The sequence below is a fragment of the Tachyglossus aculeatus genome, chromosome 26 (genome assembly GCF_015852505.1).
Source record: "Tachyglossus aculeatus isolate mTacAcu1 chromosome 26, mTacAcu1.pri, whole genome shotgun sequence".
Lineage (NCBI taxonomy): Eukaryota > Metazoa > Chordata > Mammalia > Monotremata > Tachyglossidae > Tachyglossus > Tachyglossus aculeatus.
Genome location: NC_052091.1, coordinates 2,001,200 through 2,027,763, shown reverse-complemented (window position 1 = coordinate 2,027,763; position 26,564 = coordinate 2,001,200). Strand labels below are relative to the sequence as shown.

The 26,564-nt window shown below is 54.4% G+C and overlaps 1 protein-coding gene across 2 annotated transcripts; it reads left to right on the top strand.

The window, feature by feature from the left end:
• The first annotated feature begins 1,915 nt into the window (after positions 1–1,915).
• Positions 1,916–16,091, top strand: WDR87 (WD repeat domain 87). Of its 2 annotated transcripts, XM_038767437.1 has the most exons (6): positions 1,916–1,982; positions 3,376–3,481; positions 4,087–4,260; positions 5,897–8,859; positions 9,214–9,533; positions 9,858–16,091. In XM_038767437.1, exons 2-6 carry the CDS (start codon positions 3,404–3,406, stop codon positions 15,929–15,931), a joined length of 9,609 nt encoding a protein of 3,202 aa, XP_038623365.1. In that variant the 5' UTR covers positions 1,916–1,982; positions 3,376–3,403; the 3' UTR covers positions 15,932–16,091. The 2 variants fall into 2 exon arrangements, with proteins under 2 accessions (XP_038623365.1, XP_038623366.1); XM_038767438.1 differs by lacking the exon at positions 1,916–1,982 and having other exon boundaries at positions 3,369–3,481.
• Positions 16,092–26,564: the final 10,473 nt, after the last annotated feature.

Sequence of the window (26,564 nt, the reverse complement as noted above, 5' to 3'; positions counted from 1 at the left end):
ATCTGAAAAAGAACAGTGCTTTGCACATAGTAAGCGCTTAATAAATGCCATTATAATGGGGATTAAGAGAGTGAGCCCCATGTGGGACAGTAGCTGTGTCCAACCTAATTAGCTTGTATCTACCTCAGCGCTTAGTACAGTGCCTGGCACATAGTAAGCACCTGGCAAACGCAATTTTTTTTTAAAAAAAAACAGCCGTTTGGCTCCCACTAGCTAGGGGTGAGGGGCGGATGGGTTCATTTATTCATTTATTAATTCATTCAGTTGTATCTACTGAGCGCTTACTTTGTGCAAAGCAGTGGGGAGAATACAATATAACAATGAAGAGACACATTCCCTGCCCACAGCGACCTTATGGTCTAGAGATGGATGGGGAAGCCCTCCGCTGCCCACCCAGCAGAGACCCTGGGAACCACCGAGTCCGTGCCAATTGTCCGGAGGCTGAGGTGTTTTTCCGGGGTCAGCCCAGCCTGGGCATGGAAGGACAGCAGGGAGGGAGAAGGAGGTGGGCATTTGACCATTAAAAATGACTTCCAAGCACATGGGACCTTCTCGATATGTTGCCAACTTGTACTTCCCAAGTGCTTAGTACAGTGCTCTGCACACAGTAAAAGCTCAATAAATACGATTGAATGAATTAAAGATTATGATGATGACTGCAGATCGGAGACTGTCAGCTCCTTGTGGGCAAGGAACTTCTCAACTAACTGTTATATTGTGCTCTCCAAAGCACTTACTACAGTGTCCTGCAAACAATAAGTGCTCAATAAATACAGCTGATTGATTGATTGATTGATCGAGTGGCTTAGCTGGTCGGCAGCATTGTGGGTTGAGTGCTCGCTCCTCTCCTACCCAAACCAGGCTGCACACTTTGCTCCTCTCTTGCCAACCTTCTCACCGGAGCTCCATCTCTTCTATGTCACACCGACCCTTCGCCCATGTCCTGTCTCTATCCCGGAACACCCTCCCTCCTCAAATCCAACAATTATTCAAAGCCTTATTGAGGGCCTACCTCCTCCAAGAGGCCTTCCCTGACTAAGCCCCCCTTTCCTCCTCTCCCTCTCCCTTCTGTGTCACCTTGACTTACTCCCTTTATTCATCCCCCCCACCAACAACCCCACAGCATTTATGCCCGTATCTGTAATTTATCTATTTATATTAATGTCTGTTTCCCCCTCTAGACTGTAAGCTCATTGTGGGCAGGGAATGTGTCTGTTTATTGTTATTTTGTACTCTCCCAAGAGCTTAGTTCTCCCCCCCACCACTAACCCCACAGCATTTATGCCCATATCTGTAAGTTATCTATTTATATTAATGTCTGTCTCCCCCTCTAGACTGTAAGCTCATTGTGGGCAGGGAATGTGTCTGTTTATTGTTATTTTGTACTCTCCCAAGAGCTTAGTTCAGTGTTCCACCCACGGCAAGCGCTCAATAAATGTGACTGAATGAATAAATGAGTGAATTTAGTGCCCTGCGCACAGTAAGCACTCAATAAATACCACTGATTGATAATGATGATGAGAGCCAAACTGTCACCTTCTGGTTTTATTGCCACCAGCTCAGGTTCTCTGGGAACAGGACCCCATCTCAGTGCCCCCCTTCACCTCAATAGGCTCCAGCCCAACTGTCAAGCACTCGCTCCGCCCCCTCCCCTGGACTTCTCAGGCCCAGACTCTAGGCTCATCCAGGGACACCAGAATCACCCCCCACCAAGCTCTCCAAAAGCTGCTTCTCATCCTCCCACTGCTCCCCAAAAATCCATGGACAAGGGCAAGGAGCGGGAAAGAAAAAGGAATGGGCTGAGGAGGGGACTCTTTGCCCGGGCGAAGGGATCTCTCGGAATGTCCGGGCCTTTGAGGCCCCGTGATGTTACAGTTCCCAAGAGACCAGCAACCCCACAGATACCACCGGTCTCCCTCCCACTGAGGCACCTCTTCTCTGCCCCCACATCACATTCCCCAAAGGGTGGGCCAAGGGGCAGTGTGAGTAATCCCACCTCTCCTGGGGAGACCCCCCCAGAACTACGGAGAGGGGGAAGAATTGGGCAGCCCACTCTGAGCAGCTGCTGGAGACTGCCAATTGGGGATGGGTGGGGAGGGGGGTGTCGCTGAAACTCACCCCCCTGGAGGACTCTCCCATCCCAAGCCGGGCATCCCACCCTCTTCTACCGCTCCATCGAGAGTGTAAAGTGGGTAGGAAAGGTCAGAAGGGGCAAGAGTCGCCTTGGTGAGTCGGTGGTTGGCAGAGACAGAACAGCCCTGTCCTTCTGCTACCCTGACTGGAGACTGTAAACTCTTCTTGGGCAGGGGATCGTGTCTGCCAATTCTATTTTATTGTACTTTCCCAAGCGCTTAGCAAAGGGCCCTGAACGCGGTAAGTGCTCAAGGAGTCTTCGTTGATTGATCGACCGGGGGCAAGGCAAGAGGAAAAGAGTCGATGTGGTTGATGGCTTGACTGATTGTTTTGTGTGGCAACAGGAGGGCTTGAGGAGAAACCTGAGAGCAAACTTCCAGGCCTTCAGGGCCAGGGGAGAGGAGGCCTCGGGGACTCAGAGCACTACCCAACTCTCGCCGATGGGATAATAATAAAAATAATGGCATTTATTAAGTGCTTACTACGTGCAAAGCACTGTTCTAAGCACTGGGGAGGTTACAAGGCAATCAGGTTGTCTCACGGGGGCTCACAGTCTTCATCCCCATTGTACAGATGAGGGAACTGAGGCACAGAGAAGTGAAGTGACTTGCCCAAAGTCACATCATCATCATCATCAATCGTATTTATTGAGCACTTACTGTGTGCAGAGCACTGTACTAAGCGCTTGGGAAGTACAAGTTGGCAACGTATAGAGACAGTCCTACCCAACAGTGGGCTCACAGTCTAAAAGAGATGGGAAAGGAGGAGGGAAGGAGATGGGGAAGGAGGAGGGGAAGGAGATGGGGAAGGAGGAGGGGAAGGAGGAGGAAAGGAGAAGGGAAGGAGAAGGGAAAGGAGGAGGAAAGGAGATGGGAAAGGAGGAGGGAAGGAGATGGGGAAGGAGGAGGGAAGGAGAAGGGAAAGGAGGAAGGAAGGAGAGAGGAAAGGAGGAGGGAAGGAGATGGGAAAGGAGGAGGAAAGGAGATGGGGAAGGAGATGGGAAGGGAAGGAGATGGGAAAAGGAGGAGAAACCTGAGAGCAAACTTCCAGGCCTTCAGGGCCAGGGGAGAGGAGGCCTCGGGGACACAGCTGACAATTGGCAGAGCCGGGATTTGAACCCATGACCGCTGACTCCAAAGCCCCTGATCTTTCCACTGAGCCACTCCAAAGTCCCTGATCTTTCCACTGAGCCACGCTGCAGGGCCCCAGAGTCATCCCTGCCTTCTGGCCCGCTTTCCTTAGGCCCCTCAGACCCCGAGGGATCACCAAGATGTCGACGGCCAGCAAAATCGTTCCTGATTGGAAGACTCTGAAACGCCTCATCCACGAGAAACTGGAACAGAGGACGGTAAACGAGAGAGGGCAGGTGGGACGGGACCTGGATGACACGGGGCTGACCCGCGATGGCCATGTTGAAAGGGTCCGCTCGAGGGGGCACGAGGCCAGAACTGGATGTGGGGATACCCGGGGAGTGAGGGGGGAGCAGCATGACGTAGCATGGGCCTGGGAATCAGAAGGTCATGGGTTCTAATCCCATCTCCTGCTCCTCCACTTGACTGCTGTGTGATCTTGGGCCGGTCACTTCACTTCTCTATGCCTCAGTTCCCTCATCTGTAAAATGGGGATTAAGACCGTGAGCCCGATGTGGGACAGGGACTCTGTCCGTACCAATTTGCTTGTATACCTCCCCCAGCCTAGGGAGTGCCTAGCACATAGTAGGCGCTTAACAAATACCATTATTATTATTGCTATCCCTCAGCAGGATGGGCATTGAGTGGCACCAGCCTCAGCTTGTGGGCTTTTGGCAGGGGTGGGGTGGGGAGAGCCTGTCCCTGGGGTGTGTGTGATCCAGAAGTGATCAGGTGTGGTGCGGGAACTGGGGAGGGCTGGAACTGGGGGCTGCCCCCCACTCTCCGACTCTGGCTCTCCCTGCCCCACGCTCCCCACCGACAGGTGATCCCGGGAGAGAGACGGGACGGCGGTAAGGTGGTGCTGAGTGATCGGCCCCAAGTGGTCTTCCAGGAGAGCCGCTACCCCCAACCCATGCCCCCCCTCTGCTTCTACTACACCGACACCTTCTACGTCGTGTGCGTCTCGTCGGTGCGGCCGGGACGCAGGGAAATCCAGGTACGGCGGCCCGCCTTCTCTGCCCTCTCCTCACCTGCCCCTCTGCCCGCCATGGTGTTTATTGAGCACTTCCCGTGTGCAGAGTGCTGTATTAAGCACTTGGGAGAGTTGGGTGACAACGCTCCCTGCCCAAAAGGACCTTACAGGCTAGAGGGGGAGACAGATGTTAGAATCGATTACGGATATGGATGGTAACAGCTGTGGGGCAGAGAGTGGGGTGAATATGGGGTACCAACCCAAGCGCAAGTGCCCTCCCCATTGTCCTTTAGGGCCCTGGGGTCCACCCCACCCTCACCTCCAGCCACGAAGTCCTGTAGTCAGGACTGGCGCTCTCCACCTCCAACGGGACCCCGTCCCAGCCATAGAGGTACGAAGAGAGTGCCAGCCCTCCCCCACTCCCGTCCACTCCCCATCAGCCCCCAGAGGCCCTAGCCTCTCTCGGACTCCCACATCCCACCTCCCCCAGGAAGTCTTCCCCAATTAGCTCCCAACCCCCATTGTGGTATCCACCCATCAGCCACCCGTGAAGGCGTATGGGCTTATCTTAGCCACCCTGTACGTGTATTCCCAATCACCCAATCGATCAAACCAGAATAGGTACCGTGGGCTTACTCTATACCGAGCACTTGGGCGAGCACCATCCAGAGAAGCAGCGTGACCAAGTAGAAAAAGCCCGGGCCTGGGAATCAGAAGGACCTGGGTTCTAATGCCAGCTCCACCACTGATCTGCCAGGTGACCCCGGGCAAGTCATTTCACTTCTCTGGGACTCAGTTACCACATCTGTAAAGTGGGGATTAAGACTGTGAGCCACAAGCGGGATGTGGACTGTGCCCACCCTGATTAGTTTGTATTACCCCCAGCACTCAGTACAGTGCCTGGAACATAGTAAGTGCTTAACAGATACCTTAAAAAAAAAAGAGTCAGTCGACTCGATGCCTGCTCTCAGGGAGCATGCAGTCTAGAGGGGAAGAAGACACCAAAATAGCCGACAGCCCGGTCCGGCCGTCATCCAGTTTCCACTGAGGGTGAACGACCATCTCTAGACTATAAGCTCTTTATGGGCAAGGAATGTGTCTATTTATTGTTATGCTGTAATTACTATTATTATGGTATTTGTTAAACACGTACGATATGCCAAGCTCTGTTCTAAGCACTGGAGCATATACAAGGTAATCAGGTTAGACACAGTCCCTGACCCACGTGGGGCTCACACTCTTAATCCCCATTTTAGAGACGAGGTAACTGAGGCCCACAGAAGTGAAGTGACTTGCCCGAGGTCACACAGCAGACAAGTGGCAGAGCTGGGATTAGAACCTACAACCTCTGACTCCCAAGCCCGTGCTCTTGCCATTAGACCGTGCTGCTCCCAAGCGCTCAGTACAGTGCTCCGCACACAGTGAGCGCTCAGTAATTCCGACTGAACAAATCTCCACGTCGGCCACTACCGCGGGTGGTGGGAACCCCACCAAGGCAGGGATCAGGCCTCACACCCCGATGGTCCCATATCCGGGGAAGCCAGACGGGCACGGGGGCGCCGGGAAGTCGGCGCCGCTCTCGCCCTCACCGAGGGCAGCCGCCCACGCTGCGCCCAGCCGCCCACGCTGCGTCCTCCGCCACCCTCCTCTCGCCTCCCAGGCAGTGGCGTGGGTGCAGAGCAAAGAAGAGAAGCAGCAGTTGGAGGAGAGGACGTTCCCTGTGACGGAGCGGTCGCCCCCGGTCCAGGCCCTGGTGCACACGGGCCCCCACCACCTGCTCGTCGCCTACTGTGGCGACTTCTGCCTGCGCCTCTTCGGGGACCACACGCGGGACCTCAAGTCCCTAGGCACCGTGCCCTGCCCCTTCGCCATCAGCAGCCTGTGTTACGACCCACGTAAAGGCATGCTGCTATCGGGCATCCACGGGGCCCTGGTGTGCTGGGCCATCGAGCCGGATGGCCGGAGCCTGCACGTGGCCCACACGGTGCCCGTGTCCGGCCGGGAGTCGGTGCAGGGCCTGAGCTCCGACGGGCCCCCGGGGTCTCTGGTGGCCCTGTGTGAGAGCGTGGCCCGGGTCTTCGCCTGGCGGGGCCGGAGCCAGCTGGAGGAGGTCCAGAGCTTCGCCGACCCGGCCTGCGGGACCTCCCTAACCTGCTGCTACACCTGCGCCGCCCGAGGCTACCTGTACACGGGCAACCGGGCCGGGCTGGTGCAGGTCTGGGCGCTGAACCGCGGCCGGCGGCCGCAGCGCTTCCAGGCCCACCAGGCAGCCGTGGTGTGCGTGCGCAGCCGGCCCGAGGCCCACACCCTGCTGACGGCCGGCAGCGACGGCACGGTCAAAGAGTGGAACCTGAGCTCCAGCCGGCTTCTGCGCCAGCTGGACCTGGGCGAGGAGCTGCAGCAGCTCTCCTTCCTGGACACCTCAACCTTCTTCTGCCACACGCGCTGCGGCTTCTCCCTGCGCCACCTGCCCTGCTTCTACCACCTGCTCAGCGCCTGCGGGTCGGCCCCCCGGCGGGTGCAGCGGGTGCCCTGCGGGGCCGAGCGGGCCCGCGTCCTGGTCTCCACCGAGAACGGGCTGCTCCACTTCCTGTCCCCGGTCACCGGGGAGCACCTGGCCCTCAGCTGGCCCTTCATCGCCCTGGACCGGGCCATCGACTGGGTCTACGCCCCCGACCGGGAGGAGCTCTTCGTGGCCACGGGCACCGCCGACGTGCTGGTGCTGGATGCCGGCCGCTGCCCCTTCCCGGCCAAGTACCTGCTGCAGACATCCGCCAACCAGGAGGATCGGGTGCTCTGCCTGGCCTACGGGCGGCCCAATCTGGGCCGGGGGCTGACCGGCCTGGTCTACTGTGGCCACTGGAGTGGGATGATCCAGGTCCTGTCCCAGCACAGCTGCGCCCGCGTGGAGAAGTACGTGCACTCGGGGCCCGTGGTGGCCCTGTCGGCCCTGGTGGGCAGCCAGCTGCAGCCCTCCCGCGAGGATGGCCTGCTCTGCTCTTACGGCGCCGACGACTACGTGCACCTGTCCGAGGCCGTGCTCCTGGAGGGCAGCCTGGCCCTGCGGCCCCTCACCAGCATCCTGAGCAGCTGCCCCCTGCAGCACCTGCTCCTGCTGCCCGGCTCCGTCGGGGCCGTGACCGAGAGCAGCCGCCTGCGCCTCTGGCGCTACCACGACTTCCTGTCGGCCTCGGAGCTGGGCCGGGGCTCGACCTACCGGGAGACGGAGCCCCTGCACCAGGGGCCCGTCACTTCCTTCGACTTCTGCCCGACCCTGGGCATTCTGGCCACGGGCGGTGCCGACGGGGCCACCCGCCTCTGGGACGCCCTGGGCACCCCGCTGGCCGAGCTGGACTCGGAGATGCAGTTCGGGCCGCTCTGCTTCGCCAACGCCCGCGGCGACCTGCTGCTCACCTTCAACCAGAGCCTCTACCTGGTCTCCTGCCTACAGCTGCTCCCCGACCCCTTTCTGGAGCGGCTGGCCAGCCTGGGGCCCCGGGATGAGGAACCGGAGGCCCCGCGGCCCTTCCTGCCCGGCTTCCTGCTCTCCTTCGACACCATCTTTGTGCCCAAGTACGCCTACCGGGCCCACCAGCTGCAGCACTACGAGGGGCTGGTGACCCTGACCAACCGACGGGCCATCGCCTTTGACCGGGCCGTGCCCTACGTCGTGGAGGAGGCGGCGGAGGAGGAGGAAGATGGGGGCGGCTTCCCCGGGATGCTGAGGCCCCAGCTCAGGTCCCTGCAGTCGTTCCGACAGGCCAGCCAGGCCCCCGGCCCCGAGACCTCCGATGCTCTGCCGGGCCGCCGCCGGCGCCCGGCCCTGGCCCAGCCCCAGCTCGAGCAGGGCCAGCTGGAGCGGGGCGCACAGCTCCGCCTCTTCTTCGGCCAGGGCCGCCACTGGCTCATCGCCCCCGACGGCTACATCCCCAACTCTGTCATTCGGGCCCGGCTCTGGCCCGAGGGCACCCCAGTCTTCCTGCACTGCGGCCTGCACTGTCCCCATAGGGACCCTGACTTGATGGCAAGCGAGTGGCCCTTGTCCTCTGATGCGGTGATGGGCATCGACAGGATGGACGAGGCGGAGGAGGGGGCGTTGCTCGCGGTGGTGGAGGCCATGCAGGGCCTGCGCGGCGACGGGGAGCTGGCCGCCGCCCGGGCGCCCCAGGGCCCGGCCCGTGACATCCTGCTGAGGGTGGCCGGGGTGGGGAGCTTCGGTCTGGGGCCCAGGCTGGGCCAGGTGAACCTGGACAGCCTGGTGCCCAAGCTCCTCCGCCTCATGAGGCAGGGCTCCGAAGATCGCTACCTCCAGTGTGTCAGCACGCTGGCCCAGATCTTCGCCATCCACCAGGTGCCGCCGGGGCTGCGCTCCGAGACGGCCCGTCACCTGCTGGAGGACACGGCCCACACCAAGCCCATCATCCGTGTGGCCGCCTGGGAGGGGCTGGAGCGGCTGGGCCTCATGAGCCTCCTCTTTGCTGTCCCGCTGGCCCGAGGGCTGCTGGACAGTGACCTGCAGGTGCGCCTCAAGGCCAGGGAGATCATGGCATCGGTCACCGGCATCCGCAACCGCCAGGCACTGCAGCAGCTGCTGGAGAAGCGTGAAACCTTCCGGGATATTCAGTGAGTCCTGCAAGGCCCCGGGCCCCGTCCCTCCACCCGTCCGTCCACCCCACCGGCCCCGTGGCTCGGCGCTTGCCCTCTTTAGCCAGGCCCCAGCCTTCCCGCTCCATCCCTCTGCCGTCCCCCAGCTCCGGTCACCCGGGGTTCCTCCCATCGGTCCACCAATCTGTCAATCCATGAGGGTGCTTGAGGGCCTATTTTGGGCAGAGCGCTCTACTAAATGCTGAGAAGATTGCAGTGATCCCCCCGGCCCCCGGACTCTCCCATCGGCTCCCACCGACCCCCGGTCTCTCCCACCGATCTTCCTGCTCCCGGCCGGCTCCTGCCGTCCCTCCCCGTCTCCTTCCTTTCCAGGCAGGAGCATATCGGGGAAGAGTCCCTGGGCCAGCTGCTGAGTCTGCGGGCCACGGACCTCCCGGCCCTGCTGGTCGAGGTGGAGCGGAAGCTCAACGAAGAACTAGACCTGAAGGACAGGACGCTGGGACCACAGATCAGCCTCGACATCTTGGCAGCCACCGGCCCCCCGCCACCTCCCCAGCCTCAGACCCTCATCCCCATGGGCCCCACGGAGCCCCCGGCCCCGGACATCTCCATGGCCACTCTCCAGACTATCCACCAGCGCTCCAAGATTGGCAGGGGGCCAGGCCTTGGAATGGGCCAGGCATCAAGCAGAGGTACGCCAGGGAGCTGCGGCCCACAGAGCTGGTGCTGGAGGGGAGGGAGCGGGACTGGGCCCCGATGGATGGGCGGGTGGCCCTTAGGGAGGCCAGGGGGTGCCTCAGTTCCACTGCGGGGCTGCCCGGCCGTCGGTTCTGGACTCTCCCACCGGGAGGAGAACAGCCGGCCACCCACATCTACCTCCCTTGACCCGCCGGGCCCCACATGCCAGCCCCTACCCTCCTCTGTTGGCATTTCCGCTGACCCTCTCCTGCTGGTGGCCTGGGTCCCCTGAGCTCCCCTCACCTTCTCCCTCCTGCACCCGGCCCTTCTCCCCATAGCCAGGATCCTGCTGCAGGTCTCCCAGAAGCTGGAGAAGGTGAGAGCGGGGCTCTCGACCAAGCCGGATGAGTCCACCCCAAGGGACAGCGCAGAGGAGGTGTCCGTGACCCCCAAGGGTGAGGTTGGGACCTCCCCAGAGAATGAGGTGACCGCAGATCAGAGTCCGCAGGAGACGCCGGCCCCTGCGGGCCGGAGGCCCACGACGGTGGAATTGTTCCATAACGTGTTCAGGTCCCAACAACAGGGTGCCAAAGTGGGGGCCAAGGACCAGGCCTCGACAGTCCCAAGAGAGAGCCCCAGGCTGAAGGGTGTCCAAGGGGAAGGCCAAAAAGCACCCAGGGTGGGTAGCCGTCGTGTCACTGGCCTGCCCGAGCCCGAACAAAGGGGTGACCAGGATGGCAGCTCATGGAGAGAGGATCTCTGCCGGCTGGTGAACCTCCGTGTGTCGGGATCCCTCGAGGGCCTGGGCCGGGACCTGACCGCGGAGCTGGTGGCCACGGCTCGAAGGGCGTTAGGGGGCCGGAGGCTCAGCTGGCACCTCTTCCAAGAGATCTGCCCTGTCCCCCTGCTGCCCAGCCAGGCTGGGGTAGAGAAACCAGGGACAGAGGAAGCAGGGAGGGATGAGGAGGAAGGGAAGCCCCCCAGCAAGAGGGAGGTAGAAGTTTCCAGGAGAGAAAAAGAAAAGGGAAGGAAAATGTCCAAGAGGGAGGAGGAAAAAGGAAGAAAGATTTACAAGAGGGAGAAAACTGACCTTGCCCCCAAAGGGGAAGAATTAGATAAGAAAGAGAAGAGGTCGTCCGTTGAGGAACGGGCATTAACCCGGGAAGAGAGAGAACCAGCCAGGAAAGAAGGGGAGGTGACTGTGGAGGAAAAGGAAGTGGCCAGAGACGAGAGGAGCCTGGCCGGAGGGGAGACAGAACTGGCCAAGGAAGAGACAGAGATGATCAAAGAAGAGGAAAAGCTGGATACTGAAGAGAGGGAAGTGGCCAAGGAAGAGAAGGAAATGACCTGGGAAGAGAAGGAGATGGCCAGGGAAAAGAGGGAGATGGCCAGGGAAGAGAGGGAAATGGCCAGGGAAATGAGGGAGATGGCCAAGGAAGGGAAAGAAATGGCCAGGGAAGAGAAAGAGATGGTCCAGGAAGAGAGAAGAATGATCAAGGAAGAGGGTAGGCTGGCCAGGGAGGAGAAGAAGCTGGCCAGAAAAGAGAAGGAAATGACCACGGAGGAAAGGGCGATGGCCAAAGAAGAGAGAGAGCTACTCAGGGAAGAGAGGAAAAGGGTCACAGACCGGAGGGAGTTGGCCAGAAAGGAAAGAGAAATGGCCAAAAAAGCGTGGGATATGGCCAGGGAGGAGAGAGAAATGGCCAGGAAAGAGAGGGAAATGGCCAGGAAAGAGAAGGAAATGTCCGTGGAGGCAAAAGAAATGACTAGAGAAGAGAGGGAACTGTCTAGGGAAGAGAGGAAACTATCCAGGAAAGAGAGGTCACTGTCCAAGGAGGAGAGGGAAATGGCTGGGGAAGAGAGGGAAATGGCTAAGGAAGAGACGGAAATGTCCATGGAGGAAAAAGAACTGATGAAGGAAGTGAGGGAGCTGGCCATTGAGGAGAAGGAAATTTCCATGATAGAAAAAGGAAAGACTGAAGAAAAGAGAAAGCTGCCCGGGGAGGAGAGAGAGCTGACCACAGAGGAGAGCGGTGTGTCATTGGAAGAAAAGGATGAGAGCCAAGAGGGGGAAATCCCCAAGGAAAAGAAGGACAGGTTCGAAGAAGAAGGTGAGGAAATGCCAACGGAAGGAAGAGGGCCGACCAGAGAAGGAAGACAGCTGCCCCGGGGGGAGGTGGAAATGGCAAGAAAAGAGAGGGCCGTTCTTGGGGAAGAGGAAGAATTGCCCCTCGAAAAGAGGAAGTTGTTGGGCAAAGACAGGGAGAAAAGTCTCAAAGAGAAACAGAAGAAAAGTCTCAAGAAAGACTCAAGGGAAATTATCCAAGAAGAGAGGATGTTGGCCAAGGAAGAAAGAAAGCTGGCAAAGGCAGAGAGGAGAATGGCCGGAGAAGAGAGAGAGCTGGCCAGAGAGGAGGCCCAAATGTCCATGGAAGAAAAGGAAATGATGCTGGAAGACAGGAAGCAGTTCAGGGAAGAAAGAAGCCTGGCCAGGGAAAGGACGAGGCTGGACAGGGAAGAGAGGGATCTGGCTAGGGAAGAGGGAAAACTAGATGGTGAAGAGAGAGAAATCAAGGAAGTAACCCAAGAAGTGGAGAAACTGGCTGGGGAAAAGAGGGAAATGCCCAAAGAAAAGAAGGAAATTAGTCAAGAAGAGAGGAGACTGTCCAGGGAAGAGAGGAAAATGCCCATAGAAATGAAGGAAATTAGTCAAGAAAAGAGGAAACTGACCAGGAAAGATAGTGAAATGCCCCAAGAAATGAAGGAAATGATACAAGAAGAGAGGAGACTGACCAGAGAAGAGAGAGAACTACCCGAAGAAATGAAGGAAATGGCCCGTGAAGAGAAGAAACCGACCGGGAAAGAGAGAGAAATCCCTGATGAAATAAAGGAAATAACCCAAGAGAAGGAACTGGCCGGGGAAGAGAGGGAAACGTCCATGGAAATGAAGGAAATGATTCAAGAAGAGAGGGAACTGGCCACAGAAGAGAGGAAACTTGCCAGGGAAATGAGAGCGCAGAGCAGGGAAGAGAGGAAATTGGCCAGGGATAGGAGAAAACTGGCTAGAAATCAGAGGAAACTATCCAGGGATCAGAGGCAACAGGCCAGGGATAGGAGGAAACTGTCCAGGGAAGACTGGGAGATGATCAGTGAAGAGAGGAAACCTGCCAGAGAAGAGAAGCAAATGACCGGAGAAGAGAGAGAAATAGCCAAGGAAGAAAGGGAAATACCCACGGAGGTGAAGGAAATAAGCCAAGAAGAGAGGGAACTGGCCAAGGAAGGGAGGGAAATGCCCCAGGAAATGCAGGAGGTTACCCAAGAAGAGAGGAAACCAGCCAGGGAAGATTGGGAAATGGCCAGCGAAGAGAGGAAACCAGCCAGGGAAGATTGGGAAATGGCCAGCGAAGAGAGGAAACCTGCCATGGAAGAGAAAGTAGTAGCCAGAGAAGAGAGGCAAATGACCAGGAAAAAGGGGGAAACGGCCGGGGAAGAGAGAGAAATACCTGTAGAAATAAAGAAAATTACCCAAGAAGAGAGGAAACCGGCCAGGGAAATCTCAGAAATGACCGACGAAGAGAGGAAACCGGCCGTGGAAGAGAAAGTAGCATCCAGAGATGAGAAGCAATTGACCAGGGAAAAGGGGGAAATGGCCAGGGAAGTGATGGAAATGCCCAGAGAAATGGAGGAAATTACTCCAGAAGAGAGGAAACCGGCCAAGGAAGATCGAGAAATGACCAGTGAAGAGAGGGAACCTGCCATGGAAGTGAAAGTAATTGCCAGAGGAGAAAAGCACGTGGCCAGGGAAGAGAAGGAAATACCCATAGAAATGCAGGGAATCACTCAAGAAGAGAGGAAAGAGGCCAGGGGAGATCAGGAAATGACCAGTGAAGAGAGAAAACCTGGCATGGAAGAGAAAGTAGTGGCCAGAAGAGAGAAGCCAATGACCAGGGAAAAACGGGAAATGTCCCTAGAAGTGAAGGAAATTATCCAAAAGAAGAGGAGACTGTCCAGGGCAGATTGGGAAGTGACCAGTGAAGTGAGGAAACCTGCCATGGAAGAGAAAGTGGTTGCCAGAAAAGTGAAGCAATTGACCAGGGAGAAGAGGGGCATGCCCCTTCTGAAAATGAAGGAACTGATCCAAGAGGAGAGCAAACTGGCCAGGGAAGAGAGGGAAATACCCAAAGAAATGCAGGCAATTACCCAAGGAGAGAGGAAACTGGCCCGAGAAGAGAGGAAAGTGGCCAGGAGAGAGAGGAAAGAGGCCAGAGAAGAGAGGAAACTTTCCAGGAATCAGAGGAAACTGTCCCGGGGTGAGAGGAGACTGGCCATAGAAGGTTGGGACATGAAAGGGAAAGAGAGTACACTGGTCCCGGAAGAGATGGTGATAGCCAGGGAAGAGAAGGGAATTGCTAGGGAAGAGAGGGAAATGGCTAGGGAAGAGAGGGAAATGGCTAGGGAAGAGAGGGAAATGGCTAGGGAAGAGAGGGAAATGGCCAGGGAAGAAAGGGCAATGGCTGGAGAAGAGAATAAAATGGCCAGAAAAGAGCAGATAATCACCAGGAAAAAAAGGGAGTTGATCCACAAAGTGAGGAAAGTAGTCACCCAAGAGAGGGAAATGGCTAGGGAAGACCAAGAAATGCCACAAAAGTGGCAGGAAATGGTGGAGGAAGCAGACCAAGTGGACAGCGCAGGGAGTCCCCCCTTGAAGAAAGAGGAAATGGAAAAGGGCAGGCTGAGTCCCAAGGGCAGAGAGGCTTGGCTGTTCAAGGCAGAGTTGCAGAAGTTTCTGAGGCGCTGGAGGAAGTGGAGGAAGCGGATGAGGCGGGCTCGAAGGGTGGAGACCATCCTTGAAGAGGAGGAGCCAATCGAGGAAGCCAGAGAGTCGTCCCTGACCGAGGAGAGTCAATCAGAAGAAGAGAAGTCTGAGGAAGAGGAGTCCTGGTCCGAGGAAGCGGAGAGCATGTTCCCAGAGGAGGAGGGAGAAGGGGCCTTCCCTGAGGAAGAGGAAAGGGTGGGCGGTGAGGGGGGTCCATCCCAGCTGGAACGCCTCGTGGAGGTACTGAGGGAACAGATATTGGGGCTCTTGGAGAGCCAGGCCAGGGACGCACAAAGGGAGGTGGCGAGAGACATGCTGGAAGTGGAGGGCAAGCGCTGGTCTTCCGTGACGAGGCTGCCGGAAACGGTCGGGGAGAATGTCCTGAGACCCTGGTTCAGAGAAGGCGGGGTGCCCAAGAGGCGGAGGCTCCGGAGCCCGATTTGGCTCCCCAAGGAGGCCCCGGAGCCCCCGAGGCCCCAGAAGGTTCCTGTGCTGAAGGACCACATGCAGAAGCCCACGACATTGACACCCAAAGAGGTGAAAGAAGCCCGGAAGTGGACCTGGTTCACCCAGCTCGAGCACATCCTGACCGAGTCCTGGACCCCAACCCCCGAGGGTACCCTGCCCAAGCCCCCAGCTCACTCGGAGCCGAACTGGATGAAAATGGCCTACCGCCGCCTCCGGGAAGCCCCGGGCATCAGCCGGAGTCGCTTCCTCCGCCTCAGCCGGCTGCTCGCCGAGCCCTCCGGGGGCGAGCTCCGCAGGCTGCTCCAGCTGGCCCACCTGCAGGACATCATGGCCCGCTGCGAGTCCTGGGCCTCGAGCGTCCATGACGCCCCTTCCCAAGCCCCAGAGGGGCCCGCCGGAGTCCCAGGACCGAGGGGTCCCAGGGGCCGGTGGACCAGGCCGGTGCTCCCACCCATCAGGGGGAAGGAAACTCCTCGAAAGCCCGCAGAGGGCCCAGAGACCCGGAGGCAGCCAGCACCGCTCAAGGCCGTCCACGTGTCCCCGAGGAAGCTGGGCCTGCCCCCACGGCAGGCTCGCCGGGCCCAGGCTCGCGGCGCCCGGTTGCCGAAGGGCAGTGGCCCTGCCCTGCGGTCCCCTCAGGCTCCCGTGGTCCCAAGCTCTGCTTCGGTGCAGGAGAAGAGGCTGAACTGGGAGACCTTCCTGGCGCTCTACCAGGTGCTGCTGGCCATGCGGGTACGCTGCGGGGAGGACAGCCCCAGATGGCTGGCCCAGTTCAACCACCTCCTCGACCTGTATCGCCTCAAGTCCCCCCGCCTGCGGGCCCTGCTGCAGCGGCTCCTGACGGCTCAGGACCACCCCCACCGGGAGTTTGTGGCCGACTCGGCAAGGGAGGCCCGCGATCTGGCCCCCGGGGAGCGGTTGCTCTGGAGGGTGCTCTGTGGATGCCCCCAGCCACCGCCCCGGCCCCCTGACTTCCAGCAGGTGCTGCCCCTCCCCTGGAGGAACAACGTGCACACCACCCGGCCCCGGGGCGATGCCCACTGGGGCATCCTGAAGCTCACCTGGCGCAGTCTGGCCTCCACCCTCCCCACGGAGGGGCTGCCCCAGTTCCCCGCCCCTACCCGCTGACTGGCGCCAGCGCCAGAGGAAGCCCAGTTTGAGCGCCATCCCTAAGGTTCCCGGGAAGAGGTGGGAGGAGGGGGCATGGGGAGGGGGGCAGCCCCGGGCCACCCTCACATCATCTCCAACACCAACTGGGCTCAGCCCACCCTCTTGGTTATTCCAGAATAAAGCCGGAATCAATCCATCAATCAGTGGCGTACAGAGCACTCGACTGAGCGATTGGGGGAGCACCATAATGGATAGACTCTCTAATCACAGCTCATAATTTGTGGATTCCCCCCAGCTGGGAGCTGCTGAGTCACCCCCTACTAGAAGAATTTGCCACAGCCCACTGGGTTTACAGATCAGCTGCTGCAGCTCAGGACTTTCTCTTATGCCCTAACCCCACAATGGGCCTTCACTCCCCTCCCTCCAGTCTCCTCTCTGCCGTTCCCTGATCCCAGCATCCCTCTTCATCCCCCTCCCCCAGGCCTTCCTCAGTGCGCTCCCATCCAACCCTTCCCCGCCCCTTGTGCCATTATTATCTCTACCCTTCTCCCCCACCTCATCCCTGTCATCCTGTATCAGCGCCACCCCTCATCCCCCTCTCCACGCACTGGCCCCGCCACCTCACTCCCATCCAATCCCTCCCCACCCCTCGTGCCATTATGACCCGATACCCCCACCCACCTCAGCCTAAACCAAGTCCGGCACGTGGAACCCCTGCTCCATCATGGGGCACTTCCCTTCATTATTGACCTGTTCCTGATCCAGTCGCTACCCCTCCTCGCCATTGCTGAAAACTGGCTCTCCTCAGATGACACAGTCTCCCCTGCTGCTCTCTCCAGAGGGGGCCTCATCTTCACCCACTCCCCCAGACTCACTGGGAAAGGGGGAGGTGTTGGGTTCCTTCTTGCCCCCTAAAGCCACTTTCGCACCATTCCACCTCCCCCATACCTTTCTTTCAATTCCTTCGAAGCCCATATCGTCCGCCTCTACCACCCACTCCAGAGTCTAGTAACGGTCATCTACCGCCACCCCCGAGTTCCCATCTCCAACTTCTTTTACCATCTTGATCCCTTTCTCACATTCCTTCTCTCTTTCTCCATGCCTACATGAATCCTTGGGTACCTCAATATCCACATAGATAAACCTGATGACCCTTCTGCTGCCTATCTTCATCATTCAACTCTGCTGATCTCCTGCTCCACCCCACCTCACCCTCTCTCCAATTAAGACATATACTCGATCTCATCATCTCTAACCACTGCACAAACTCTACCCTCACCAACTCTGAAATCCCTCTATCAGACTACAACCTTCTCACCTGTCTTCTCTTCCATACGCCTCCTCCCCATAAATTTGCACTGTTCCCCCACAGAGACCTCCAATCTTTTGACCCCATCCAATTTTCTCAACTTATCATGCCCCATCTAGCCTCCCTACCCAAACTTTCATCTCTTGATGACTAAATTGATGCTCTCAACACCACCCTCTCTACTTAACTCAACTCATTCGCTCCCCATCCCTTCGTGAATCTCGTGCCACTAACCCACAGCCCTGGATCACCTCCACAGCCCACCTCCTTCACTCTTGTGCATGAGCTGCACAGCGCTGCTGGCGGAAATCTAGACCTCAGGCCGACTTCGTTCACTTAAGGTTTATCCCTGAGTGCTTCAACTCTGCCCTCTCCTTTGCCCGGCAAAATTATTTCTCCAACCATATTGACACCCATGCCTATCGCCGTCTTCAGTTCTTCCAGATGGTTAATTCCCTCCTCAAACATGCTGTCTCCCCACCTCTCCCATCCCTTGCCCCTAAAGACCTGGCCACCTACTTCATTAAGAAAATTAACAATATCAGGCATAATCTCTGTAAAATGTCCCCTGCCCCTTTCCAGTCCCTTCCCACCCTTGCCCCTTCTTCAACTCTCCCATCTTTCCCAGCAGTATTTCTAGAGGAGATCTCCTGCATTCTCTCAAAATCCATCCCCTTCACCTGCGCATCCAACCCCATTCCTTTGCAACTTATCAAAACACTTGCCCTTTCCCTTCTTCCCTCCCTAACTGCCATCTTCAACAGTTTGCTCTCCAGTGGCTTCTTCCCCACTGCTTTCAAAGATGCCCATATCTCCCCCATTAAAAAAACCCCTCCCTTGACCCCATGGCTCCCTCCAGTTATCGCCCCACCTCCCTCCTACCATTCCTCTCCAAACTCCTTGAGCAAACTATCTACATCCACTGTCTCAAGTTCCTCTCTTCCGACTCTCTCCTTGATCCCCTCCAATCTGGCTTCAGTCTCCTTCACTCCACAGAAACCACCCCCTCAAGGTCACCAATGATCTCCCTCTTGCCAAATCTAACACCCTCTAATCCATCCTAATCCTCCTCAACGTCTCAGTTGCCTTAGACAATGTCGATCACCCCCTTCTCTTGGAAACATGATCCAACCTCGGCTTCACTGACACTGTCCTCTCCTGGTTCTCCTTCTATCTCTCTGGCTGCTCCTTCTCAATCTCTTTTGCGGGCTCCTCCTCTGCCTCCCACCCCCTAACTGTGGGGGTCCCTCAAGGTTCAGTTTTGGGTCCGCTTCTATTTTCCATCTACACCCACTCCCTTGAAGAACTCATTCTCTCCCATGGCTTCTATGCGGATGATACCCAAATCTACATCTCCAGCCCTGATCTCGCTCCTTCTCTCCAGTCTCGCATCTCCTCCTGCTTTCGAGACCTCTCTACTTGGATGTCCTCCTGTCACTTCAAATTTACCATGTCCAAAACAGAGTTCCTTACCTTTCCACCCAAACCCTGTCCTCCCCGTGACTTTCCCATCAATGTAGACGGCACCATCACCCTTCCTGTCTCACAAGCCCGTAACTTTGGCATTGTCCTTGACTCCTCTCTGTCACTTAACCCAGATATTCAAGCCGTCACTAAATTCTGTCAGTTTTACATTCATAACATTGCTAAAATCTGCCCCTTCCTCTCCATCCAAACCACTACCGCGTTAATACAAGCACTTACCCTATCCCGCCGTGATTATTTGATCCACCTCCTTGCTGACCTTGTTCCTTGCCTTCTGTTGCCTCCTGTCTCTCCCCGCTTCAGTCCATCATCCACTCTGCTGCCCAGATCATTTTCCAACAAAAACACTCAGACCGTGGTTCTCCACTCCTCAAGAAACTGCAGTGGTTGTCCATCCACCTCCACATCAAACAAAAACTCCTCACCATTGCCTCTAAAGCAATCACCTTGCCCCCTCCTACTACAACCCAGCCCACACGCTTTGTTCCGCTAATGCTATCCTTCTCACTGTACCTCGATCTCATCTATCTCACCTCCGACCACTCACGCACATCCTGCCTCTGGCCTGAAACATCCTCCCTTCCCATATAGAACAGTGCTTGGCACATAGTAAGCGCTTCACAAAGACCATCATTATTATCATATCTGACAGACAATTACTCTCCCCACTACAAAGCCTTACTGAAGGCACATCTCCAAAAAACCTTCCCTGGCTAAGCCCTCTTCTCCTCTTCTTCCACTCCCTTCTGCATCGCCCTGACTTGCTCCCATCATTCATCCCCCCTCCCAGCCCCACGGCATTTATGTAGATAGCTGTAATTTGTGTATGAATGTATTTATTTATATTAATATCTGTCTCCCCCTCTAAACTGTTGTGGGCAGGGAATGTGTCTATCATTATACTGTACACTCCCAAGCGCTTAGTACAGTGTTTCGCACAAAGCAAGTGCTCAGTAAATATGATTGACTGAATGAGGGAATAATAATAATAATCGTGGTACTTTTTCAATGCTTACTAGGTGCCAGGCACTGTACTAAGCACTGGGGTAGAATCAAGCAAATCAAGTTGGACACGGTCCCTATCCCACATGGGGTTCACCATCTCAATCCCCCTTTTACAGATGAGGGAATTGAGGCCCAGAGAAGTGAAGTGACTTGCCCAAGGTCACGCAACAGACAAGAGGCAGAGTGGGGATCAGAACTCATGATCTTCTGACTCCCGGGCCCGTGCTCTACTCACTACGCCATGCTGCTTCTGCAGACTAGATCCTTGACCACAAGGAGCTTACAGTTTAGGAGGGGAGACAGGCTTTAAAATAAATGATAGGGGCAATGGCAGAGTGTGAGGAGCTGAGGGGCTGAAAATGGGCTGACCATCAAGTACTGAGGGTGTGGTGACTGGAAAGCCCTACTGAGAGCTCACCTCCTCCAAGAGGCCTTCCCAGACTGAGCCCTTTTTCCTCTCCTCCTCCCCTCCCCATCGCCCCCCTCCCTCCCTCTGCCCCCTTCCCCTCCCCACACCACTTGTATATATTTGTACATATGTCCAAATTTTATATTTTATATTTTAAAATTTTATATTTTAGACTGTGAGCCCACTGTTGGGTAGGGACTGTCTCCATATGTTTCCAATTTGTACTTCCCAAGCGCTTAGTACAGTGCTCTGCACATAGTAAGCGCTCAATAAATACGATTGATGATGATATGTATTACTCTATTTTATTAATGATGTGGATATATTCACTCACTCGTATTTAGTGAGCGCTTACTGTGTGCAGAGCACTGTACTAAGTGCTTAATATACAGAATTATCCATATAGAATATAGAATTATATAGCTATAATTCTATTTATTCTGATGGTACAGACACCTGTCCACCCGTTTTGTTTCGTTTTCTGTCTTCCCCCTTCTAGACTGGGGCCCGTTGTTGGGTCGGGACCGCCTCTCTATGTGGCCTATCTGTGCTTCCCAAGCGCTTAGCACAGTGTTCTGCACCCAGTAACCGCTCACTAAATACGCTTGAATGAATGGAAAACGGTAAGCGTTTAACAAATGCCACAATTATTCATTATTAATTACCATCAAGGGCATAAGGAAGTTTAGCTCGGGAGAAGCTCTGCGGCTTGCACCTTTCCCGCTTGAACACCTGGGTGTCCCTGCCCCGGGAGGCGGAGCGGCGGGCTTGTACTTCTCCCCTCAGCCACCAAGGGGCGCTGCCTCCCGCCTGCGCAGCGTCGCCTGGGTTCCCGCAGGGACTACATTTCCCAGAATTCATAGGGGCCGAAGAGGAACCCGGCCACCGTGGGGATCGGGTGTCATTCATTCATTCGTTCATTCATTCATTCATTCGCATTTATTGAGCGTTTACTAATAATACCTATGGTATTTGTTAATCAATCAATCAATCAATCAATCGTATTTATTGAGCGCTTACTATGTGCAGAGCACTGTACTAAGCGCTTGGGAAGTACAAATTGGCATCACATAGAGACAGTCCCTACCCAACAGTGGGCTCACAGTCTAAAAGGGGGAGACAGAGAACAGAACCAAACATACCAACAAAATAAAATAAGTAGGATAGAAATGTACAAGTAAAATAAATAAATAAATAGATAAATAGAGTAATAAATATGTACAACCATATATACATATATACAGGTGCTGTGGGGAAGGGAAGGAGGTAAGACGGGAGGATTTGTTAAGCGCTTACTATGTACCAAGCACTGTTCTAAGCGCTGGGGGGGTGGAGGGGAATACAAGGTTATCAGGTTGTCCCCAGTGGGGCTCACACTCTTAATCAATCAATCAATCGATCGTATTTATTGAGCGCTTACTGTGTGCACAGCACCGCTTGGGAAGTACAAGTCGGCAACATATAGAGACAGTCCCTACCCAACAGTGGGCTCACAGTCTAGAAGGGGGAGGCAGAGAACAAAACCAAACATATTAACAAAATAAAATAGAATAGATATGTACAAGTAAAATAAATAAATAGAGTAATAAATATGTACAAACATATATACATTTATACAGGTGCTGTGGAGAAGGGAAGGAGGTAAGACTGGGGGGGATTGAGAGGGGGACGAGGGGGAGAGGAAGGAGGGGGCTCAGTGTGGGAAGGCCTCCTGGAGGAGGTGAGCTCTCAGTAGGGCCTTGAAGGGAGGAAGAGAGATAGCTTGGCGGATGTTGGGAGGGTGGGCATTCCAGGCCAGGGGGAGGATGTGGGCCGGGGGTCGACGGCGGGACAGGCAAGAACGAGGCCCAGTGAGGAGATTAGCGGCAGAGGAGCGGAGGGTGTGGGCTGGGCTGTAGAAGGAGAGAAGGGAGGTGAGGTAGGAGGGGGCGAGGTGATGGAGAGCCTTGAAGCCGAATTTTAATCCCCGTTTTACAGATGAGGTAACTGAGGCTCAGAGAATAATAATAATGATGGCATTTATTAAGCGCTTACTGTGTGCAAAGCACTGTTCTAAGCGCTGGGGAGGGTACAAGGTGATGAGGTTGTCCCACGGGAGGCTCACCGTCTTAATCCCCATTTTACAGGTGAGGTAACTGAGGCCCAGAGAGTTAAGTGACTTGCCCAAAGTCACTCAGTGGACAAGGGGCGGACCCAGGATTAGAACCCATAACCTCTGTCTCCCAAACCCGTGTTTTTTCCACTAAGCCACAATGCTTCTTTACTGTGTGCAAAGCACTATACTAAGCGCTTGGGAGAGTACAATATAACAACAATGTAACAACGAAACAGACACAGTCCCAGCCCACAATGAGCTCACAGTCTAGAGTGGGAGACAGACATTAATATAAATAAATAGATAAGTAAATAAATACATTACAGATTTATACTGTTGTATACATACGTGCTGTGGGGATGGGAGAGAGGATGAATGAAGAAACAAGGAAGAGCGGTGCAGAAGGGAGTGGGAGAAGAGGAGAGGAAGGCTTAGTCAGGGAAGGCTTCTTGGAGGAGTTGGGTCTTCAATAAGGCTTTGAAGTGTGAGAGAGCAATTGTCTGTGTGATAAGAGGAGGGAGGGCGGTCCAGGCCAGAGGTAGGATGTGGGCAAGAGTTCGGCGACGAGATAGACCAGATGGAGGTACAGTGAGAAGGTTAGCATTAGGTGCCAACAGGAGGGGGACTGGGTGATGAACTAGAGATTGTCCCACTATTGTCTTCTCCCAGGAGCTTAATACAGTGCTCCGCACACAGTAAGTGCTCAATAAATACGACTGACTGACTGGAATAGAGAAGCAGCATGGCTTAGAGAAGCTGCATGGCGTAGCAGGCCTGGGAGTCAAAAGGTCATGGGTTCTAATCCTAGCTCCTCCACTTGTCTGTTGCATAACCTTGGGCAAGTCACATTTGAGTTGATGCTTCCTTAAGCACCTTTTATACTAAGCGTGTGAGTCAGTGCGTAGTGGGAGAAGAGGTGATAAATAGGAGGGAGAGAGCTGACTGAGTGTCTTAAAGGCAGTGGTCAGAAGTTTCTGCAAAAGGAATGGGCAACTATTAGAGGTCTGTGAGGAGTTGGGAGATGTGTGATGAATGGGGTTTTAGAAAAATGAGCCGGGCAGCAGTGTCCGGTATGGACTGGGCAGGGGAGAGACAGAGCGATGCAGTCATCAAACAGGGATGTGGCAAGTGCCTGGACAGTATGGGGGTCATCTGGTTAAAGAAAAAGGGATGGATCAGTCTGTCAGTCAGTAGTAGTCAGTGAGTACTTACTCTGTGCAGATCACTGCGTAAAGCATTTGCTTGAGAGAATACAGTGGAGTGGAGTGGAGGAGACACACTAAAAATATGGATATGAGGAAGCAGTAGACTATAATAAAGGTATGGACAAAGTGCAGTGAGAAGTGAGTACCCAAGTGCTTAGATAGTGTGGAACTTTTCAAGTGGCAGTGGGGAAGAAAATAGGGTGGGGAGATAAGAAACTAATCAGGGAAGGCCGCCTGGAAGAGGTGTGATTTCAGTAGGATCTTAAAGCAACATGGGACTGTTTGGGGGAGGAAGAACCAACAGGATTGAAAGAGAGGTTGAAAGAGGGGGAGGGATCAAGACTAATGCCAAGGTTATGAGCATGAGTGATAGGAAGGGTGGTGGTGTCCTTAATTGATGGGAAAATTAGGTGACAGGCAGGAGTTGGGACGAAAGATGAAGAATTTATCTTGAGCTAGAGCTGCCAGCGGGAATTTGAAGAAGAGTTGTCCTCCGTGCAAGAGGAAATCTAAGACTGTAAAGTCAGTGAAAGGTCAGGGCTGGCCAAAAAGATTTGGGCGTTGACCACATAGGGGTGATAAAGTCGTGGGAGCAGATGAACTTCTCAAGGCAGTGAGTGTAAACTAAGAAAAAGAGACCTGGAATCGAGCGTCACGGAATGCCCACGGTTAAGGGTGGGAGGTAGAGGAGGAGCCGGCAAAAGACACTGGCAGATTTTAGTGTGAGTGCTGTAAAGCTCTCCTGTTAACAAGCATGGGATCGTAGGTCTGAGGCCAACTCGAAAGGAAATGGGCAGACGGCTGAGGAGAAAAATTTTTCACTAAATACCCAGCTCTGCCACTTGTCTGCTGTGTGGCCTTGGGTAAGTCACTTCACTTCTCTGTGCCTCATTTATCTCACCTGTAAAATGGGGATTAAGACAATGAACCCCATGAAGAACAGGGACTGTGTCCAACCCGATTTCCTTGTATCCACCTCAATGCTTAGTACAGTGCCCAGTACATAATAGGTGCTTAATTACCAGCAGTATTATTATTATTATTATTGTTCTCTAGGCCTCAGTTCTCTCATCTGTAAAATGGGGAATGGAGACTGTGAGAACCATGTGGGACAGGGACTGCGTCCAACCCGATTTGCTTGTATTCACCCTGGTGCTTAGAACAGTGCCTAGCACAGAGTAAGCGCTTAACAAATGCCTCGATGATGATGATGATGACATCCCCCCCCCGGCCCCGTCAGTAGTGGCCAATTGGTAAGAGCACAGGCTTGGGAGTCAGAGGATGTCGGTCTTAATCCTGCCTCCACCACTTGTCTGCTGTGTGATCTTGGGCCAGTCACTTAACTTCTCAGTTCCCTCACCTGTAAAATGGAGATGAAGACTGGGAGCCCCACGTGGGACCCCCTGATTGTATCTTGTATCTTCCCCAGCACTTAGAACAGTGCTTGGCACATAGTAAGCGCTTAACAAATACCATTATTATTATTCAGCTGGAGAAGGAAGGGCGGCAGACACCTGTCTCCTCTGCGCCTCCTCCCACTTTGGGCCTCGGTTTCCCCCTTCTTCATCCTCAGGCCAGATGGACAGTGCTAATAATAATGACGATGGTAATGAGAAGCAGCGAGGCTGAGTGGCAAGAACCCAGGCTTGGGAGTCAGAGGTCATGGGTTCTAATCCCACCTCTGCCGCTTGTCAGCTATGTGACCTTGGGCAAGTCACTTAACTTCTCTGTGCCTTAGTTACCTCATCTGTAAAATAGGGATTAAGATTGTGAGCCCCACATGGGACAACCTGATCACCTTGTATCCTCCCCAGCGCTTAGTAAGTGCTTAACAAATATCAAATAATTAGAATTATTATTATTACCTTATATCTATCCCAGTGCTTAGAACAGTGCTTGGCACATAGTAAGCGCTTAACAAATATCAAATAATTAGTATTATTACCTTATATCTACCCCAGTGCTTAGAACGACACTTGGCACATAGTAAGCGCTTAACAAATATCAAATAATTAGTATTATTATTATTACCTTATAACCATCCCAGTGCTTAGAACGGCGCTTGGCACATAGTAAGCACTTAACAAATATCAAATAGTATTATTATTGTTACCTTATATCCATCCCAGCGCTTAGAATGGTGTTTGGCACATAGTAAGTGCTTAACAAATATCAAATAATTAGTATTATTATTATTACTTTATATCCATCCCAGCACTTAGAATGGCACTTAGCACATAGTAAGCGCTTAACAAATATCAAACAATTAGTATTTTTATTATTACCTTATATCTATCCCAGCTCTTAGAACGGTGCTTGGCACATAATAATAATAATAATAATAATAATAATAATGGCACTTGTTAAGCGCTTACTACGTGCCAAGCACTGTTCTAAGTGCTGAAGGGGATACAAGGTGATCAGGTTGTCCCATGGAGTGCTCACAGTCTTAATCCCCATTTTAAGGATGAGGTAACTGAGGCTCAGAGAAGTTAAGTGATTTGCCCAAGGTCACACAGCAGACATGTGGAGGAGCTGGGATTTGAACCCATGACCTCTGACTCCAAAGCCCGGGCTCTTTCCACTGAGCCATGCTGCTTCTCATAGTAAGCGCTTAACAAATAGTAAGCGCTTAATCAATCAATCAATCGTATTTATTGAGCGCTTACTCCTCCCCCTCCCCATCCCCCCGCCTTACCTCCTTCCCTTCCCCACATCACCTGTATATATATGTATATATGTTTGTATGTATTTATTACTCTACTTGTACATATTTATTCTATTTATTTTATTTTGTTAACATGTTTTGTTTTGTTCTCTGTCTCCCCCTTCTAGACTGTTAGGCCACTGTTGGGTAGGGACCACCTCGATATGTTGCCAACTTGGACTTGCCAAGTGCTTAGTCCAGTGCTCTGCACAAAGTAAGCGCTCAATAAACATGACTGAATGAATGAATGACTGCGACAATCACAGTCCTAGTCAAATACCAACATGATTATTTGTTTGGCGCTTCCTCCGCGCCAAGCACCGTTCTAAGGGCTGGGGGAGATCCAGGGTCATCATCATCATCATCATCAATCGTATTTATGGAGCGCTTACTGTGTGCAGAGCACTGTACTAAGCGCTTGGGAAGTCCAAGTTGG